At 49.8% G+C, this 20,942-nt stretch overlaps 2 protein-coding genes across 16 annotated transcripts in view; one reads left to right on the top strand and one right to left on the bottom strand.

Moving 5' to 3' along the window:
• Window positions 1–20,942, bottom strand: part of RGS20 (regulator of G protein signaling 20) — a 77,808-nt gene that overhangs the window by 44,325 nt on the left and 12,541 nt on the right. For 2 of the 4 annotated variants that reach the window (XM_033437657.2, XM_033437661.2), the window contains exon 1: window positions 2,727–2,905. In XM_033437657.2, the coding sequence (XP_033293548.1) occupies window positions 2,727–2,795 (69 nt within the window). In that variant the 5' untranslated portion in view covers window positions 2,796–2,905. Of the gene's footprint in view, window positions 1–2,726; window positions 2,906–3,424; window positions 3,443–4,076; window positions 4,387–20,942 lie in introns of those variants that run through there. The other 2 variants (XM_033437659.2, XM_033437660.2) reach the window with 2 other exon arrangements.
• ATP6V1H (ATPase H+ transporting V1 subunit H) overlaps window positions 4,159–20,942 on the top strand; it is a 136,023-nt gene continuing 119,239 nt past the window's right edge. For 3 of the 12 annotated variants that reach the window (XR_007472727.1, XR_007472728.1, XM_033437652.2), the window contains exon 1: window positions 17,609–19,588. The gene's annotated coding sequence lies outside the window, so the exon portion shown is untranslated. Of the gene's footprint in view, window positions 4,296–17,600; window positions 19,589–20,942 lie in introns of those variants that run through there. The other 9 variants (XR_007472729.1, XR_007472730.1, XM_033437650.2 and 6 more) reach the window with 8 other exon arrangements.

Raw genomic sequence — 20,942 nt, 5'->3', positions numbered from 1 at the left:
GGGAGGGACCATGATAAAGCGGTCGGCCAGCAGTAGCCACATTACTGCCCGGCCTTTCTTATATCGCTGATAACACATGCTTGTATATTTTTTCCTTATATCATACCTTCTGGTTTCCTATTTGTTAAAGGTTCATAAATCTGCAGTAAACAGGAAATCACCCGTGTGGTGTGTAAGAGGCCTGGGCAGAGCCAGAAGACCTAATTCTAATCCCATTTCGGCCTCTATTTAGCTGCAGATATCTGACCTTTAACCTCTCTGAATGTTTCCCCACCTGTAAAGTGAAGGAGGTAAATAAATAATCTGACTTTTATCATTCTATATTTTTGATATCAAGGGCATTTTGGCTAAAATGTTTACAATGATCTTAGAGAAGTTAGCATGTCTAGCTCCTAAGTTTCCACACTCTCTTAAGTAAAACTGACTCCGGGCAATATTTTAATGCAGACATCAGATTTTCTGTATATACCATGACCTAATACATAGTTTTAATGCATATCTGTTTTACAAAGTGAAATATTTTGAAGGTTAGAGATAATTTTCTTAAAATGCTATTTGAATCACTGCATATAAATACTTCATAATTATTTGAAATAAGAGGGCCCAGATGATATAGAAATGTATTGTTTTTAAATTTAGATACTGACATAGAAAACATTTTCTATTTTTCTAATTTTGACGGACATCTTCTATTTCATCACATATACTCTTTATAACAAACAAAATGTGCATTTTGTTCCTGATCTTTTAATATTTTGAAGTCTACTTAGCCAATTTAGCATGGACATCTTCTATTTTGACGGACATCTTCTATTTCATCACGTATACTCTTTGTAACAAACAAAATGTGCATTTTGTTCCTCATCTTTTAATATTTTGAAATCTACTTAGCCAATTTAGCACCAATACAATAACAATAGTAATAGTAACTTTTGTTTGGTGTGTGTCAGAGCTCTGCTGTATTGATTTACTGAATGCTGGCAGCCAACCTGTGAGGCAGGTATTTTTCTTATCCCCATTTTACAGATGATAAAACTACGGCACCGAGAGGTTAAGCAACTTGCCCGAGGTCACACCGCTAGGCTGAGATTTGAATCTAGACAGTTACTGAGTCCAGGGCTCTTACCCATTAGGAAATACTGCCCCTCATATGCGATACTGATACTGATACAAAAGACGCCACTTAAGGAACAGGAGATAAACCGGAAGAAGCCCAGTAGAAAATCAGGTTGTGAGCAAAAAACTAAGAGTTTACAGATAGAGTCTTTCCATGACACATCTCCTTCGCGAAGTCGGGGGAGGAATTCACACCATTTCGTGAACTCGGACCCCTGTTTGGTCAATTCCACAATCTGGAACCACCAGAAGTGAAAGAAGCCAAGCCACGCAGCGGCCCTGCGACCTGCGCTCCAGAGGAGGGGGGGGCTGACCCAGGACGGTAACGAGACGGCGCAGAAGCTCCCCGCCTCCGGGGCCACCGCGAGCACCCGCGGGCGAGTGACTTCTGCTGCCCGCCCGCGCTGCGGGCACCGGCTGCGGTCGCCGCAACCCGCGCCCTCCGGCTGATCGGCTGGGCGGGGGCGGACAAAGAGCGCTCGGCCTCGGCCGGATTCTCCCGAGGAAGGGATGTGGGAGCGAGTTCCCTCGGAGCGCCCGCCCCCTCCCGGCCAGAAACTCGGCCTCGGCGCTGACTCCTCCACCCGGCCAGCCTCCGGGGGCGCGGGGGGCTGAGCTGCTGGCGGGGCCGCGTCGCCCGCCCCGCGCCCGCGCCCTTCGCCACCGCCGGGCTCGCTCCGCGCCGCGGCCGCCCGCCCGGGCTCTCCTCGGACCTGGCGACTCCCGGGGGCTTGCAAGCCGATCGGGTCCCCACGCGCTGCCCCTTCCCAGACCCCTCCCTCGCCGCCCCCCTCCCCCGCCGCCCCCCTCCCCCGCTGCCCACCCCTTCCCGCCCACTCCCCCCGCCGGGGGAGGGCCCCGGGCGCACCAGCCAAGCCCGCCGGAAGCCCGCCGCCTCTGCGACCCCTCCCCCGCCCACTCCGCCCACCCCCGGGGGAGGGACTTCGCCGCGCCCGCCGACCCCCCGAAGCCCAGTCCCTGCCGCGCGCCGCCGTCCCGGAGGTCCCCGCAGCCCGGGCGCCAGACTCGTTCCAACTTCCGAGCGTATCCCCGAGAGCGCGGAAGACTCAATCGCCGGGTTCCTGCAAGAAAAATACCCGCGGCGCCCGCCTCCCCCACCCCCGCCCCCCTCGGCTCGGGCAGAGCGTGGGGACGGTTCTGTCCATTCGGTTTTCCGAGCTTCAGTGGCGACACCGAGTCAGGCCCCCGGGGTCCGCGGCGGGCGCCCGCTTCCCGCCCGGCTCCTTGGTCCCCGCCGTAGTGGCGCGTCTCCGCTGCGATTCCGGGAGCGTCTCCGCTTCCTTCCCACCTGCGCTCAGACCGCCCGCCTCCGGCGCCCGGGGTTTCCCAGGTCTGTTTCGGGTGTCAGCAGCCCACCCACTCGCTGACGCCGGGCCACAGAGGTCGAACCGTGCGGACGCCCCGGCGGAGCCCCTTGAGACACGGTCACACCCCAAGCCCCGCACGCCCTGCACGCTGACCCGCTCCCGCCACCGTGGTCCAGCCGAGCGTGCGCGCCCCGCCCGGCCCCGGCCCCGGCCACCTCCCGGCCCGAGGCCACAAGGCGAGTCCGGGAGGGAGAAGGGGGCGTTGAGGAAGTGGGTACTCACGCTTCCACCGTCTGCCCCGCGAGCCCGAGGGGGAGCTGCGGCCCGCGCGCCTCCGTCGGCCGTGCGCATGCGTCCCGCGAGTGCCTTATTTTTATGATAATTCTAGGTGCTGCCCTCGCTACGCCCGCGATCGCTCTCCCCGGCTTTCCTCTTCCTCTGGCTCTCCGTCTTTCCTGTCGCCTTCTTCTCCCCCCGCTCCCTCGCCTCTGCCTCTCCCCGCCCCTCCCTCCCCCCTCCCCGGCCGGGCCACCCAGGGCTCGCTTCCCTCCCGCGGCGGCGCGCTCCTCTGCGGCGGGGCGGGGGGCGGGGGTCCCCATCCATGCCGGGACTGTGGTTCCCTTCTTCAGCCCCGGGTTAGGAAGTACCGAGAGTGTGGGCCCCGCAGAGCCCCCTCGGCTCTCCCTATGCTTGGGCGCGCGGGAGCCGAGCGGGACCCCGGCGTGCGGGAGAGCGCGCTGGGATCTTGTGAATGGAGCGGGCGGGGGAGGCACCCGTGTGTGCGCGCGGGGTGCTCGTACCCGGAGGGTCCGGCCGTGGACTCTCCGCCTCTGGAGGCCGGTCCCCATCATCTCCCTTTCCCCGGGGTGCTTCTCCAGCTCTATCCCCGCCCCACCCGGCTGCAGCCTCCGCCTCCGGAGGTACCAAACTGGAAAGGGGTTCCTCGCCCCCTCCCCGCCTGCCGGAGCCGAAGGTCCCACCTGGCTGGGTGGCGGGGGGCGGTGGCTAACTCCCGACTCCCGAGTCCGGGGAAGGGGGGGACCCGGAGGGTGGCGGGAACCCCGCCGCCGACCAGCTCTGCGGGCACGGAGCCCTGGAGCCCCCGGTGTGCCCTCGGGAGACGCGGTCCGACCTCCGGGCCGTGCGCCCGAGATCGGCGGGGTAAACTGAAGCTGGAAGCCGACCTGACACTAAAATAACATCACGTCATTTCCTCCCTGGCCTCCCGAGCGCGCCGTAGCCGGGGGCTGGGGAGTGGGAGCGCGAGGAGGGGGCGGAGGCTCGTCCGGGGGAGGCTTGGAGGAGGGGCAGGAGAGCGACGGGTGAGTTCGGGAAGCGGCTTCGGAGGGGGGCTTCCCCCCTCTTCCGTAGGCTCTGGGAGGAAGTGGCCCGAGAAGAGTTGCTTCGAGGGTCTCCTGGGGGGAGGGGTGTCCGGCGGGCCGCCGGCGCCTTTTCCGTGAGCGTTCTCGGCCGTGTCTCGACCTTCCCACCCGCCCCCCTCCCCTTCTCCCCTTGCTGGCGGGATCCCCTGCTCGCCCCACGTGGAGTGGGTCAGTTGGGGTTAGGGAGGAACCCGGGAAACTCGCGTCCCGCTGAGGCCGCGGATTGGGCGGCGGAGAGCACAGTACTCACGGGCCTGGGCGGGCTCTGCCCGGCGCCGGCGTCCTCTTCCCGCGGCAGGCGTCCCCCTGGGGGTCGGCCGGGCAGTGCCAGAGCTGCCCTGAGCAGGAGCGAGAGGCGGCCCGGCCGCTCCTCCTGCCGCGGCGCGAGACCAGCGGCTGGCAGGACGGGGAGCAGAAGAGAGAAGTCCGGGCGCCGCAGGGGAGCCTCAGGAAGGGGTCGCTGGAGAAGGTGAGCGAAGAAGCGCGCGAGGCCGGAGAGCGTGCCGGAGAGGAGGCCGAGCAGCTTCGGGGCAGCGGGCGATCCTGGGAGCTGTGCAGGGCCGGCGGCGGGCAGGGCGAGAGGAAGGGGAGGAGAGAAACAAAATCACACACCGTCACTGTCGGGTCCCGCTACAGACTGAAGAAAAGGTGCAGAGTGCCAGTTACTGCGGCATTTCGAGGCGTTACTTTCGGGGTGCAAGAGAAGGTCGGTGAGAGCAAAAGGAAAGGCCTCTGCGTAGCAGGGGAGATCCCCTTCTCTCCTTCCTCCCCTCTCTTCCCTGCTTCCCCTCTCTTCCCTGCTTCCCCTCCCTCCCATTCTCCCCCCACCCCTTTCAAACTCCTTGCTACTCAGAGTGTGGTCCCTGGGCCAGCAGCTTGGATAATACCCAGGAGCTTGTTGGGAATGCAGAACCTCAGACCCTATCCTGACCTACCGCATGAGAATCGGAATGTTAACATTCCCAGGGAATTCGTAGGCACCTTCACTGTGAGGTGCCGTGTACAGGAGCGTCTGTGTTCACCTCTCTTGGTTCTTTCGACTTCGGATGAAGATCTCCCAGTTCACTTTTGCAGTTCTGGCTCTGGCTCTGCCTCCTCTTTCCCCTGTCCTTTCCCACCTTCCAAAGTGTCCAGAGCTCTACCAGAAGTTGGTATGAGGTTAACTAGGTCCTTGTGATAGGTGTCCATGGGAGGCTTGGATACAGGCAGAAGATGAGGGGTCCTCAGGCTGGCGGAAAAGGGACTGGCCATGTGACTTTGGTGGTGCTGGGTGCGGGGGTCAGGGGAGACTAGGACTTAAGAGCACAGTCTGCATCCCCCTTTCCACACTCGCTGTGTCCATCTTATTTCCCCGAACACAGGCCTTTCCACCCTCTACTTGTTGCTTGGGAGAGCTAAGCGGCCGAGGTTAAGATAAAAGTATTATTTTCTTGGAAGGCATAGGGAAACATTAATTTAGAAGTCAGAGGCCCAGGGGTCTAGACTCATCCTCGAAATGAACTCCATTGGCAAACCTTGGGAGATTCTTTATTCTTTGAGTTGGTCTGATTCATTTACGAAGTAAAGGATTGAACTCAGTGGCTTATTAATTAATTAATTAATGGCTGTGTTGGGTCTTCGTTGCTGCGCCCGGGCTTTCCCTAGTTGTGGCGAGCGGAGGCTACTCTTTGTTGCGGAGCGCGGGCTTCTCATTGCGGTGCCTTCTGTTTTGCGGAGCACGGGCTCTAGGTGCGGGGGCTTCAGTAGTTGTGGCGCGCAGACTCCGTAGTTGTGGCTCGCGGGCTCTAGAGTGCAGGCTCAGTAGTTGTGGCTCGCGGGCTTAGTTGCTCCGTGGCATGAGGGATCTTCCCGGACCAGGGCTCGAATCCGTGTCCCCTGCACTGGCAGGCAGATTCTTAACCACTGCGCCACCAGGGAAGTCCCTCAGTGGCTTTTTAAGGTCACCCGCCTCGTTCAGGCTCTCGTTTTGGAGCTCTCAGGGCTTCTTGGTCCACTAATACTTAGTGAAGTTACAAACCGGAACCTAACTCAGCCAATCCAAACAGCCCCCTCAAGCAAAACAAAAAGGCAATTTAATCTGTTGGTGAAGAGCGAGAGAAGTGCTTGCCAAGAAAAATGAAGGGGGAGGCGGGAAGCCGCGAAGGCGAGGGACCGGGCGGCGAGGCGCGGGTCCCCGGGGCGCGGCTGCCGCTCTCCAGGGTCCTGACGGCGGGAGCGGCCTCGGGGGCTTGGCGCGGTCCCCCCCGCTCTGCCGTGGCTGGGCCCGGCCCGCTTTCTTCCGCCTGTGGTTGTCTTGTGGGAAGCGGGTGTCGAAGGAACGAAGAAACCTAGCAACCCATTCTCATGCATGAGGCTCTTCCTGGGCCGCCGCCGGCCGCGTCGGCTGATTCGTCGTTCCCTCGTTTGTATGCGCCCGGCGAGAGTGGAACTCGCTTTGCATTTCCGAGTAAGTTCACACTCTTTCGCTTCCCCTCATTACCTTTTCCTAGAGAACGGGGTCGTTCTCCCGGTATTTTCTTTCTCCGCGTGCACACGGGCCTCTCCCCTCCCCCGCTCTCTGGACAGGCGCCGCGTTTATTTCAGGGGTTGGAGCTGGGAGCCCAGGAGGCTCCTGGATAAGCGCCAGAAGCTCGCTCGAGGGGGAAATGATTGATTCGGAAAACGCTCGGAGCGGGACTCGGCGCCCAGCGTCTGTCTCTTGGGGAGGGCCGCAGGCGCCTCGCCCCTGGCCGGGGTGGGTGGGAAGGGGGGGCTCGGCCGCGGCGGCGCCCCTGGACGCGGGCGGGCCGCTGCTGACCCCGTGCGCACCTGCGGGGAGTGTGGGCCGTCGGCCGCGTCCGCTCCAGCGCGGTGCCCGTGGCCGCAGGCACCCCAGCGGACGCGGCCCCGGGCCGGAAGGACCGTATGCTAAGGATGCCCAGAGAGAAGCGCCGCGGTCCCCGGCGGCCCGAAACGTGACGGCTCCGGCTGCCGGGGCCCGAAGGGCACGCCCCCGGCCTTGCGTGGGTCCCGGCATTTGCGTCTCCAGCTCAGGTTTCCGAATGGTTTTCCGAGAATGTGTGAACCTGTAACCTGACTCTCCCCCTCCCGCCCCAGCCCTGCTTCCCGAGCCGCTTGACGCCCCTTGCTGGGCACGCTTCATTAGGCCTTGCGCTGCGCTCCGAGACAGATGCTTGGGAGGGAAGCAGGGGAAATGTTCCGGCAGAAGGGAAGTCCCTGACTCAGCCCCAGAAACGCCAAGCCCGGCTCCTGTGCGTCTCCGGAGAACTTCACCTTTTCCTCTTCCCTGGCGTGGTCTTTTCCCTCCGGATGAGCAGCCGGCTGCCCAGTTCTGTCTCCTGTCTTTGCGAGGGACGGAGGCTTCTCTGACTGGCGGGGCTGTGAAGCCTGACGGGTGTCGGGTGCTGAAACGCGTCCACTTCCTTCTGTCGTTCTAGCAAAGTCAGAGCACGGAGTGTCAATGTAGCCACAAAATTCGATCTGAGAACCGTTATCTGAGGAGACGACTTCAGCCGCCGGCGGTACTGATCACTCCAAAAAGCCCTGTCTTCCTTTCAGGCCAGATTCTAGATGACGGTCTGAAGGTTTAAAAAACTTAGCCGCCAAAGGGAATCATCTTGGCATCCGTATTCCTGAAAGCACTGCTCCTTAGGGATCCGGAAGACTTAGGGAGTACCTTATTCTGATCGAGTATCCACTCGCCTAATTGATCATGGTGGTTATCGAACCATGCAGAGGAGAAAATCACCACACCCCTAATCAATACCAAGAAAGTCTCACCCCTTTAAAAGGCAAATTGAAAAATTTTCATTCACCCCTGAATAGTACTCTTTCATAAAGGAAACCTCCATGGCAGAATTAACCCACTTTATTACCAAAACATTCTGAGAACTTTAGAATTAAAATCACAGTCAGAATGGAAATTAAAATTAGATTTAATTTTATGAGATGACCTATTTTTTTCCTGAACTTTATTTAAAAAAATTCTATTTTGCTGTGGTTTAGCCGTACTATGCATTTTAATTTTCTATTGTTTAGAGAAGTCATTTTTCCACTTGGATCTAAGAATCTAATTCAGAGTGATTGAAAACTATAGAGGCAAATCTTTGCTTGTGCTGACTGTAAATCATGCAGATTGGAAAAGCAACAATATATAAGACAAAGAGATCATGGATACTAGAGTCACAGGTTAATATTAATTGGAGGCCAACTGAACAATTAATCAAACGTTTCTATTAAGGTTCACTTAGAATTTTAATGTTGCTAGTGAAAGTACAGCTGTTAAAAAGAGTACCTCTGCAGCTCTTAATTACTCTGACTTCATTCTCTTAATAACTTTCTAAGGCTTATGGGGAGGTGTCATAAGGAGATGTGGAATGATGGAACAAAGGTAATGAGGAAGGTGGGCCATGAACAGAAGTGGAGTGCACCAGAAGTGAGGGCCACTTAGGTGACGCGCGCGCGTGTGTGTGTGTGTGTGTGTGTGGGCGCGCGGGGGGGGGGGGGGGGGGGGAAGGGAAACACTCCCAGGCTCTATCTTATCTGTTTTCGCTGAGATAACAGGGCCTTCTGCCACCCTGCCAGTATTCCAAACCAAGTGAGGAGCTTGGGACAGGAGGTGGGTCTTTATTTGAATGTATCCATATATTTATTTGAATTATATCCCGAACTGAACTCTGATTTTCCCCTCCAAACTTTCTCCTCCTGCAATCTTCACTGTCTCAGTAAATGGCAACTTGATTATTTTAATTCAGGTCAAAAACATTGGAGTATCCCTGACTCCTTTCTTTCCTTCATACTCTTCAGTCAAATCCAACTGCTTCTCATATTGTCTTTTTTTTTTTAATCTACTTAAAAAAATAAATATATTTATTTCTTTGGGGCTGTGTTTGGTCTTCGTTGCTGTGCACAGGCTTTCTCTAGTTGCGGCGAGTGGGGGCTACTCTTCACTGTGGTGCACGGGCTTCTCATTGCGGTAGCTTCTCTTGTTGTGGAGCACGGGCTCTAGGCATGCGGGCTTCAGTAGTTGTGGCACGCTGGCTCAGTAGTTGTGGCACACAGGCTTAGTTGCTCTGCGGCATGTGGGATCTTCCTGGACCAGGGCTCGAACCCGTGTCCCCTGCACTGGCAGGTGGATTCTTAACCACTGTGCCACCAGGGAAGTCCTGCTTCTCATATTCTCTTAACACAGCTGTCACTCTGTGTTATAGGCTGAATTGGGTCTCCCTCAAATTTGTCTGTTGAAGTCCTAACCCCCAAGACCTCAGAATATCACCTTATTTGGACATAGGGTTGCTGCAGGTGTAATTAGTTAAGATGAGGTCTTACTGGAGTAGGATGAGTTCCTAATCCAGTATGACTGGTGTCCTTATAAAAAGGGAAAGTTTGGACACAGACAGGTACCTAGGAAGAACGTCATGTGAAAGTGAAGGCAGAGATCAGGTGACGCGTCTACAGGCAAAGGAATGCCGAAGGTTGCCGGCAAACCACCAGGATCGAGGAAGAGGCAAGGAACAGAGTTTCCCTTAGAAGGAATTTGGCCGCAAGACTGAAACATAGAAACCGTCCCTGAGTTTCCAGCCTGCTTGGACTGCCCTGTGGATTTCAGACCAAGACTGAAGCATTAACTCATACCTGAATTTCCAACTCTTAGCTGAATTTCCAATCTGTAGGGCTGGCTTGCCCTGCAGATTTCAGACTTGCCGACCTCCACAGTCACGTGAATTCAGTTCTTTAGAACCCCTCTCTCTCTCCTTCATTTATCTGTCTATTTATCTCTCTATCACATGTATATCCTATTGGTTCTGATTCTCTGGAGAACCTTGACAAATACACCCTGCTACAGGTCTTCTCATCTTTCACCTGGACTATTGGAATAGCCCCTAAGTGGTATTTTTACTTCCCTTTTGCCTCATTTTCCCTCATAGTCTAATCTCAGTACTGAAACCAGATATATCCTTTACAATGTAGGTCAGTTTATGTCACCCTGTAACCCTAACCCTAACCCTAACCCGAACTCCAAACTTGCTATTGGCCACTTTTTTCAGAGTAAAATCCAAAGTCCTTGCACTCCCTCTGAAGGCCCTACATGAATGTTGCCACCCTACCTCTGGGATATCCTCTTCCTATACACCTGTCCCTGTAATACTGGTTTTCCATAGAACCTATTACCATCTGACATACTACATGTTCACTTGTTTATTAGTACCATGTAAGTAGTTAACTTTTCCCCTTTTGTTCTTGGCAAAATCCATAGTGCCTAGAATAGTTCTTGGCCCTTAACGAAGTGCTTGATAAATATTTGTTGGACAAATGAATTAAAAAGCAAACAAATATTATGCAGCCATGAAAAGAAATGAAATTCTTTTTTTTTAATTTGAATTTTATTTTATTTATTTTTGTATAGCAGGTTTCTTATTAGTTATCTATTTTATACATATTAATGTATATATGTCAATCCCAATCTCCCAATTCATCCCAACCTCCCCCCCGACCGCTTTCCCCCCTTGACGTCCATATGTTTGTTCTCTGCATCTGTCTCTATTTCTTGCTTGCAAACCAGTTCATCTGTACCATTTTTCTATATTCCACATATATGTGTTAATATACTATATTTGTTTTTATCTTTCTGACTTACTTCACTCTGTATGACAGTCTGTGAGTCCATCCACGTCTCTACAAATGACCCAATTTCGTTCCTTTTTATGGCTGAGTAATATTCCATTGCATGTATGTACCACATCTTCTTTATGCATTCCTCTGTCAGTGGGCCTTTAGGCTGCTTCCATGACCTGGCTATGGTAAATAGTGCTGCAGTGAACATTGGGGTGCATGTGTCTTTTTGAATTATGGTTTTCTCTGGGTATGTGCCCAGTAGTGGGATTGCTGGATCAATCTGGATCAATCCAGATTGCTGGATTCTATTTTTAGTTTTTTAAGGAACCTCCATACTGTTCTCCATAGTGGCTGTATCAATTTACATTCCCACCAACAGTGCAAGATTGTTCCCTTTTCTCCACACCCACTCCAGCATTTGTTGTCTGTAGATTTTCTGATGATGTCCATTCCAACCGGTGTGAGGTGATACCTCACTGTAGTTTTGATTCGCATTTCTCTAATAATTAGTGATGTTGAGCAGGTTTTCATGTGCCTCTTGGCCACCTGTATGTCTTCTTTGGAGAAATGTCTATTTAGGTCTTCTGCCCATTTTTGGATTGTGTTGTTTGTTTTTTTAATATTGAGCTGCATGAGCTATTTATGTATTTTGGAGATTAATTCTTTGTCCATTGATTCGTTTGCAAGTATTTTCTCCCATTCTGAGGGTTGTCTTTTTGTCTTGTTTGTAGTTTCCTTTGCTGTGCAAAAACTTTTAAATTTCATGAGGTCCCATTTGTTTATTTTTGTTTTTATTTCCATTATTCTAGGAGGTGGGTCAGAAAAGATCTTGCTGTGATTTATGTCAAAGAGTGTTCTTCCTATGTTTTTCTCTAAGAGTTTTATAGTGTCCAGTCTTACATTTAGGTCTTTAATCCATTTTGAGTTTATTTTTGTGCATGGTGTTAGGGAGTGTTCTAATTTCATTCTTTTACATGTAGCTGTCCAGTTTTCCCAGCACCACTGAAGAGACTGTCTTTTCTCCATTATATACTCTCACCTCCTTTGTCATAAATTAGTTGACCATATGTGTGTGGGTTTATGTCTGGGCTTTCTATCCTGTTCCATTGATGTATATTTCTGTTTTTGTGCCAGTACCATATTATGTTGATTACTGTAGCTTTGTAGTATAGTCTGAAGTCAGGGAGTCTGATTCCTCCAGCTCCGTTTTTTTTCCCTCAAGATTGCTTTGGCTATTCGGGGTCTTTTGTGTCTCCCTACAAATTTTAAGATTTTTGTTCTAGTTCTGTAAAAAATGCCACTGGTAATTTGACCGGAATTGCATTGAATCTGTAGATTGCTTTGGGTAGTATAGTCATTTTCATAATATTGATTCTTCCAATCCAAGAACATGGTATATCTCTCCATCTGTTTGTGTCATCTTTGATTTCTTTCATCAGTGTCTTACAGTTTTCTGAGTACAGATCTTTTACCTCCTTAAGTAGGTTTATTCCTAGGTATTTTATTCTTTTTGTTGCAATGCTGAATGGGATTGTTTCCTTAATTTCCCTTTATAATCTTTCATTGTTAGTGTGTAGGAATGCAAGAGATTTCTGCATGCCAGAAGCGGGTGGCACAATATATTTATAGTAATGAAAGGGAAGAAACTACAACAAAGATTACTCAACCCGGCAAGGATCTCATTCAGATTCGTTGGAGAAATCCAAAGCTTTACAGACAAGCAAAAGCTAAGAGAATTCACACCACCAAACCAGCTCTACAACAAATGTGAAAGCAACTCTAAGTGCGAAACACAAGAGAAGAAAAGGACATACAAAAACAAACTCAAAACTATTCAGAAAATGGTAACAGGAACATACATATCGATAGTTACCTTAAATGTGAACAGATTAAATGCTCTAACCAAAAGATACAGACTCACTGAATGGAAACACAAACAAGACCCATATATACACTGTCAACACGATACTCACTTCAGACCTAGGGACACATACAGACTGAAAGTCAGGGTATAGAAAAAAGATATTCATGCAAATGGAAATCAAAAGAAAGCTGGAGTAGCAATACTCATATCAGGTAACGTAGACTTTAAAATAAAGAATGTTACAAGAGATGAGGAAGGACACAACATAATGATCAAGGGATCAATCCAAGGAGAAGATATAACAATTATAAATATCTATGCACCCAACGTAGGAACACCTCAATACATAAGGCCAATGCTAACAGCTATAAAAGAGGAAATTGACAGTAACACAATAATAGTGGGGGACATTAACACCTCACTTACACCAATGGACAGATCATCCAGACAGAAAATTAATAAGGAAACACAAGCTTTAAATGACACAACAGACCAGACAGATTTAATTGACATTTTTAGGACATTCCATCCAAAAACAACAGATAACACTTTCTTAACATTCTCCAGGATAGATCACATCTTGGGTCACAAATCAAGCCTCAGTAAATTTAAGATAATTGAAATCATATCAAGCATCTTTTCCGACCACAATGCTATGAGATTAGAAAACAGTTACAGGGAAAAAAATGTAAAAACCACAAACACATGGAGGCTAAACGATTCATTACTAAATAACTAAACGATCATTGAAGAAATCCAAGAGGAAATCAAAAAATACCTAGAGACAAATGACAATGAAAACACGACGATCCAAAACCTATGGGATGCAGCAAAAGCAGTTCTAAGAGGGAAGTGTATAGCAATAAAATCCTACCTCAAGAAACAAGAAAAGGGGCTTCCCTGGTGGCACAGTGGTTAAGAATCCGCCTGCCAACACAGGGGACATGGGGTCGAGCCGTGGTCTGGGAGGATCACACATGCCGCAGAGCAACTAAGCCCGTGCGCCACAACTACTGAGCCTGCGCTCTGGAGCCTGCAGGCCACAACTGCTGCAGCCTGTATGCCTAGAGCCTGTGCTCCACAACAAGAGAGGCCATCGCAGTGAGAAGCCCTCGCACCGCAATGAAGAGCGGCCCCTGCTGGCCACATCTAGAGAAAGCCGGCACAGCAAGAAAGACCCAATGCAGCCAAAAATAAATTAATTAATTAATTAAACTAATCTATTAAAAAAAAGAGAAAGAAACAAGAAAAATCTCAAATAAACAACCTAACCTTACACCTAAAGGAACTAGAAAAAGAAGAACAAACAAAATACAAAATTAGGAGAAGGAAAGAAATCATAAAGATCAGAGCAGAAATAAACGAAATAGAAACAAAGAAAACAATAGCAAAGATCAATAAAACTAAAAGGTGGTTCTTTGAGAAGATAAACAAAATTGATAAACCATTAGCCAGACTCATCAAGAAAAAGAGAGAAAGGGCTCAAATCAATAAAATTAGAAAGGAAAAAGAAGTTATAACGGACACTGCAGAAATACAAAGCATCATGAGAGACTACTACAAGCAACTCTATGCCAATAAAATGGACTACCTGGAAGAAGTGGACAAAATCTTAGAAAGGTATAACCTTCCAAGACTGAACCAGGAAGAAATAGAAAATATGAACAGACCGATCATAAGTAATGAAATTGAAACTGTGATTAAACATCTTCCAACCAACAAAAGTCCAGGACCAGATGGCTACACAGGTGAATTCTATTAAACATTCAGAGAAGAGTTAACACCCACCCTTCTCAAACTCTTCCAAAAAATTGCAGAGGAAGGAACACTCTGCAGCTCATTCTATGAGGCCACCATCACCCTGATACCAAAACCAGACAGAGATACTACAAAAAAAGAAAATTAAAGACCAATATCACTGATGAATATTGATGCAAAGATTCTCAACAAAATACTAGGAAACAATACAACAACACATTAAAAGGATCATACACCATGATCACATGGGATTTATCCCAGGGATGCAAGGATTCTTCAATATAGGCAAATCAATCAATGTGATACACCATCTTAACAAATTGAAGAATAAAAACCGTATGATCATCTCAATAGATTCAGAAAAAGCTTTTGACAAAATTCAACACCCATTTATGATAAAAACTCTCCAGAAAGTGGGCATCAAGGGAACCTACCTCAACATAATAAAGGCCATTATATGACAAACCCACAGCAAACATCATTCTCTATGGTGAAAAACTGAAACCATTTCCTATAAGATCAGGAACAAGACAAGGTTGCCCACTCTCACCACTATTATTCAACATAGTTTTGGAAGTCCTTGCCACAGCAATCAGAGAAGAAAAAGAAATAAAAGGAATACAAATTGGAAAAGAAGTAAAACTGTCACTGTTTGCAGATGACATGATACTATACGTAGAGAATGGTAAAGATGCCACCAGAAAACTATTAGAGGTAATTAATGAATTTGGTAAAGTTGCAGGATACAAAATTAATGTAAGAGTTTCTGCTGAGAAATCAGCTGTTAACCTTATGGGAGTTCCCTTGTATGTTGTCATTTTTCCCATGTTGCTTTTAATAATTTTTCTTTGTCTTTAAGTTTTGTCAATTTGATTACTATGTGTCTTGGCCTGTTTCTCCTTGGGTTTATCCTGCCTGGGACTCTGCACTTCCTGGACTTGGGTGGCTATTTCCTTTCCCAAGTTAGGGAAGTTTTCAACTATAATCTCTTCAAATATTTTCCCAGGTCCCTTCTCTCTCTCCTCCTTCTGGGACCCCTATAATGTGAATGTTGGTGCGTTTAATGTAGTCCCAGAGGTCTCTTAGGCTGTCTTCATTTCTTTTCATTCTTTCTTCTTTATTCTGTTCCACGGCAGTGAATTCCACCATGCTGTCTTCCAGGTCACTTATCCGTTCTTCTGCCTCAGTTATTCTGCTATTGATTCTTTCTAATGTATTTTTCATCTCAGTTATTGTATTGTTCATCTCTGTTTGTTTGTTCTTTCATTCTTCTAGGTGTTTGTGCTTTAATTTTTTTGGGTCTTTGTTAAACATTTCTTGCATCTTCTCAATCTTTGCCTCCATTCTTTTTCCGACCTCCTGGATCATCTTCACTATCATTATTCTGAATTCTTTTTCTGGAAGGTTGCCTGTCTCCACTTCATTTAGTTGTTTTTCTGGGGTTTTATCTTGTTCCTTCATCTGGTACATAGCCTTCTGCCTTTTCATTTTGTCTGTCTTTCTGTGAATGTCGTTTTTGTTCCACAGGCTGCAGGATTGTAGTTCTTCTTGCTTCTGCCGTCTGCCCTCTGGTGGATGAGGCTATCTAAGAGGCTTTTGCCAGCTTCCTGATGGGAGGGACTGGTGGTGGGTAGAGCTGGGTGTTGCTCAGGTGGGCAGAGCTTAGTAAAACTCTAATCCGCTTGTCTGCTGATGGGTGGGGCTGAGTTCCCCCCCTGTTGGTTGTTTGGCCTGAGGGAACCCAGCACTGGCGCCTGCAGGCTCTTTGGTGGTGCCAATGGTGGACTCTGGGAGGGCTCACGCCAAGGGGTGCTTCCCAGAGGTTCTGCTGCCAGTGTCCTTGTCCCCACGGTGAGCCACAGCCACCTCCCGCCTCTGCAGGAGACCCTCCAACACTAGCAGGTAGGTCTGGTTGAGTCTCCCCCGGGGTCACTGCTCCTTCCCCTGGGTCCCAGTGCGCACACTACCTTGTGTGTGCCCTCCAAGAGTGGAGTCTCTGTTTCCCCCAGTCCTGTTGAAGTCCTGCAATCAAATCCCACCAGCCTTCAAAGTCTGATTCTCCGGGAATTCCTCCTCCCGTTGCCGGACCCCCAGGTTGGGAAGCCTGACGTGGGGCTCAGAACCTTCCCTCCAGTGGGTGGACTTCTGTGGTGTAAGTGTTCTCCAGCCTGTGAGTCACCCACCCAGCGGTTATGGGATTTGATTTTACTGTGATTGCGCCCCTCCTGCCGTCTCCTTGCGGCCTCTCCTTTGTCTTGGATGTGGGGCATCTCTTTTGGTGAGTTCCAGTGTCTTCCTGTCGATGATTGTCCAGCAGTTGGTTGTGATTCTGGTGCTCTTGCACGAGGGAGTGAGCCCACGTCCTTCTACTCCGCCGTCTTGAACCAATCTCCAGAAATAGAATTCTGACACAGGTTACAACATGGATGAACCTTGAAAACCCTATGCTAAGTGGAAGAAGCTGAACACAAAAGGACAAATACTGAATGAGTCCATTGATACGAGATACCAAAAATAGGCAGACATACAGGTAGAAAGTAGAAGAGAGGTTACTTGGGGCGGAGGGGAGAGGAGTTATTGTTTAGTGCGTCCAGAGTGTTTGGGTTGATGAAAACCTCTGGAAATAGATCGTAATAATGGTTCCACAACCTTGTGAATGTATTTAATACTACTGCATTATACACTTTAAAATGGTTAAAATGGTAAATTTTACGTTACTTATATTGTAGCACAATTGAAAAAACACTCAAAACTCTTCACGATGTGAGCGGAGAGGAGCCTGAGAAAGCCGCCAGGGCTCAGGGTGCGGCAGCTGAGTTAATCAGTCGCGGTTCTGCCGTAGCGTTGTCACCCCCCTCTTGGGGTTCTCTCATCCTGATTTCTGCTGCCAGATAGACATTGCCAGCTCTCATCCTATTCCTAGCATTTAGCGCAGCCTAGGTTGTGATTTGGGAAAGTAGAAAAGGAATAGCAGACGCAGGGATTAGACCAAGAAGGGTCTTGCAAGCCACTCATTTATTCATTCTTTCAGCAAACATTAATCACCTGCTTATTATTTTCTTAAGTTCCAGGCAATGTCTTAGGTGCTCGGATTCAAGGTGAGTGGGGAAGAAAACGACCTTCTCTTGTATGTACTGAATGAGGGGGTGTAAGAGTCTAGTAGACTGAATAGGGCAAGCAAGTCATAGTAAGGATTCTGGATTTTATTTTATTTTATTTTATCTTTTCTTTCTTTTTTTTTTTGGCCACACCATGTGACATGGGGAATCTTAGTTCCCCAACCAGGGGTTGAACCTGGGATCAAACCCATGCCCCCTGCACTGAGAGTGCAGAGTCCTAACCACTAGACTGCCAGGGAAGTCCCTGGATTTTATTTTTAAGGTTTTAAGCAAGAGAGTGACATCATGTGATTTATGTATTTTAAAGACTCTTTTTTTTTTTTTGTGGTACACGGTCCTCTCACTGTTGTGGCCTCTCCCGTTGCGGAGCACAGGCTCCGGACGCGCAGGCTCAGCGGCCATGGCTCGCAGGTCCAGCCGCTCCGCGGCATGTGGGATCTTCCCGGACCGGGGCACGAACCCACGTCCCCTGCATCAGCAGGTGGACCCCCAACCACTGTGCCACCAGGGAAGCCCCTAAAGACCCCTTTGACTGCTTTGCATAAGAGTGAATTGGAAGAGGGCAAGCATGGGAACAGTGAAGCAGGAGGCTTTGCACTGGTGCAGGTGAGAGAGGGGGATGGCCTGGGCAGGTAATGGGAATAAAATAGAAGTGGACAGATACGGGATACATTTTAGAATTAATGGGAGTCAGGTGGATTCAAGGTACAGGCTGAGAAAAAGGGACTCAAGGAAAATTCCTAGGTTTTCTGCCTTGAGCAGTTGGGTGACTTGCTGAAATGAGGACGGTGGGGAGGAAAATCAGGAGTCCAGGTAAACACACGTCTTGGGTGCCTGTGAGTCACTCAGATGGAGACGTTCCAAAGGCTGTTGTGAAACAGCCTGAAGCTCAGGGTAGAGGTGGGAACCTTGGAGATGTAAATTTAGGAATCATTAGCATAAAATGCTATTGAAAGTATTGGGATTGGGTAAGACCCCTAGAAAGAGATGAAAAGATAGAACAAGACTGAAGCCGCTTAAGGAGTTTGCCACGTCCAGATGGAAACGGGGAGCCACGGACAGAGTTGAATCGGGAGGTTAACACAGTCACGTTTGTGTTTTAGGAAGATTTCTGACTTCCGGAGTCACTTAGAGGCAGGCATGACTCGAAAGAGGAGACCAGAGAAGAGGCTGCTGTGATACATGTTTTGGGAGATGAGAGTAACTTTATCCAGGAAAGTGTTAAAAGGGATGGAGATAACTAACTAAACGGATCAAGAGATAATTTTGAATAGTGTGGACAAAACTTGAAGACTGATTAGGGGTATGAAATGAGGATAAGATTAAGGTCAAGGGTTATGCCTCTAAATTTCTAGTTCAAAACCGGGCAGATCATGGTACCCTTTCACCATCATGAAAAAGTTTGGGGAACGGTAAAGACAGATTGCTAATTTTGACATGCCTAGACATTTCAGGCTAGGTGGTGAGTAAACATTTGTACATTCATGTGTGGACTGCAGGAGAGAGAGCTGAATCATCACCCGTAAGCTGTCTCAAAGCTGTCGACGCAGCCAAGATTAGCCAGGGAGAACAAGTTGAGTGAGAAAAAGGCCTAGGATGAAAACCTAGGGAATTTCCAATATGTCAGAGTCAATAGAGGGAGAGGGATTTGCAGAAGAGGCTGAAAAAGAGCAGCCGGCGAAGTAGGAGGAAAGCAAGGTAAAAGGGACGTCGTGTCCCCGGTTCCAGACATTGGTCATTCGACACGTCGTTTATTCCTTGTCACAGTCCGGCAAGCAGGTATGTCTCATCTCCATGTTAACAGAAGGCCGCACTGAGACTCAGAAAGGTGAAATGGCCTCGCCAAAGACTCTTATCCAGAAAACAGAGCACGTGTGAAGGAATTTAAGAAACCCTGGGCTATCTGGTTTCCACCCTTTGGCCTTTAGTAAAAGGAATGACGTGTGTGCGTGTGTGCGTGTGTGTGTGTGTGTGTGTTTACATGTTTTTATATACATAAGACCATCTCTGCAGGATACGGAGAAGCTGGTAAGAGTGGAGAGCGTTTGCCTTTGTGGGGGAATGGAGGTTGCTGACTGGCCAGATGGAGACTTCTGGGCTCTGTACTAGTGTAACAGAGAGTGGGTAATGAAGAGTTTGACTTTGTTTTTAATGCCTGACTGCCGACAGCTTCCAGGTCCCATCACTGTCCCCCTTCTGTCTCACATCTGGGCGGCTGATACAGGACACCAGGTGCCCTTTCCCTTGGCTGCCACGGGAAGGTCCAACCAGGTAAGCCCCGGCCCTTGCCAAGCAGAACCCTCGGCCCGGCTCGGCCATGGAAACGCCAAGCAGATCCCCTTTCTCTGCTCTCTCAAGCCGTTTCTGGACGTGCTTCCATCCTGCCCTCCTCAGAGGCTGCATCGTGTGAGTAATAAACCTTTCTATGCTCTCTGGTGTGCGTGTGACCTCACCGGTCTGGACATCAGAACCACATCTTGGGCAGGTGCCGGGCAGGGGGTCCATCCTGCCTATGTGGGGTGACCACAGCCATCACGTCCGTTCACAGCTGTGGGGTTGCACGATTCTCATTTCGAATATTTTAATTAAAAACGTAAATTAACGAAAACATTTTGAAATGGTAAGAATAAAAAAGATCCATGGGGCTTCCCTGGTGGCGCAGTGGTTGGGAGTCCGCCTGCCGATGCAGGGGACACGGGTTTGTGCCCCGGTCCAGGAAGATCCCACATGCCGCGGAGCGGCTGGGCCCGTGAGCCATGGCCGCTGAGCCCGCACGTCCGGAGCCTGTGCTCCGCAATGGGAGAGGCCACAACAGTGAGAGGCCCGCAAGTATAAGGTTGACAAGTGCAGGGGACAGAGGCGTCCACAGTAATCAGTCTTCTCTTTCTTCAGTTGTGTACCTGTATGTAAAAGCTGCCAACACCGCTGTCGTTTGAATCCTAAGCACACGTACACCAGCCCCAAGCCCAAACCTTGGCCCTGCCTTGAAGTGGAGACGCAGAGCGGAATCCACAGAGAAAGCTCTGGAGCGCCCCAGGCGTGCACTGCAGCGTCCCCGCTGGACTGGCTGGCTCGTTTATTAAATTGCAGCAGACTCCTCCACAGGTCCCGCCTTGGCGTCTACACCGCGCCTCTGTCTAGTCTAATCCGTTCCCCACCCTGCAGGACGGGTGACCTTTCTAAGAGGCAGACGTGATCATGTTACTTCCCTCCCTCTAACCATTCGGTGGCCCCTCATGTGTCTACAGGACTTGATGTGGCATAAAAGCCCTTTCGTGACTTGCTGATACTCCATTCACTCACCCAGCTTTCTCACCGTTCTTTTGTACTCCAGGCTCCAATCACATTAAGCATCCTTCGGTCCCTAAAATCCCCTTGTCCATTTGCATTCCTGCTCTCGGTATAAACTGTTGCCTCTGCCGGCATCACGCCCCTTTCCCAGTCTGGGCCTCCTCTTCTCCCTGGGTGATCTCCCACTTAGCCTTCAAGGCTCAGCTTAGATGCCGTTTCCCTGGGGATCTCACTAAGGCTGGGTCAGCTGCCCGTCTCCTTTCTCTGACCACAGCACTTCCTGCCCTCGGTGGGGACAGTGACAGGCCGTTTCCCTGCGTGGCTCCAAGCCCAGTATGTGTCAGGACTGTGCCTTATTCAGACCCATGCCTGAAAAGCCTGAAGCAGTCCTGGGACATAATGTGTATTCAATCAGTATTTGTTAAATGAATGAACTTAGAAATGACATGACCTGGATTTGATGATTGTG

Source organism: Orcinus orca, chromosome 17 (assembly GCF_937001465.1).
Source record: "Orcinus orca chromosome 17, mOrcOrc1.1, whole genome shotgun sequence".
Taxonomy (NCBI): domain Eukaryota; kingdom Metazoa; phylum Chordata; class Mammalia; order Artiodactyla; family Delphinidae; genus Orcinus; species Orcinus orca.
This window is presented reverse-complemented; position numbering and strand designations above follow the sequence as displayed.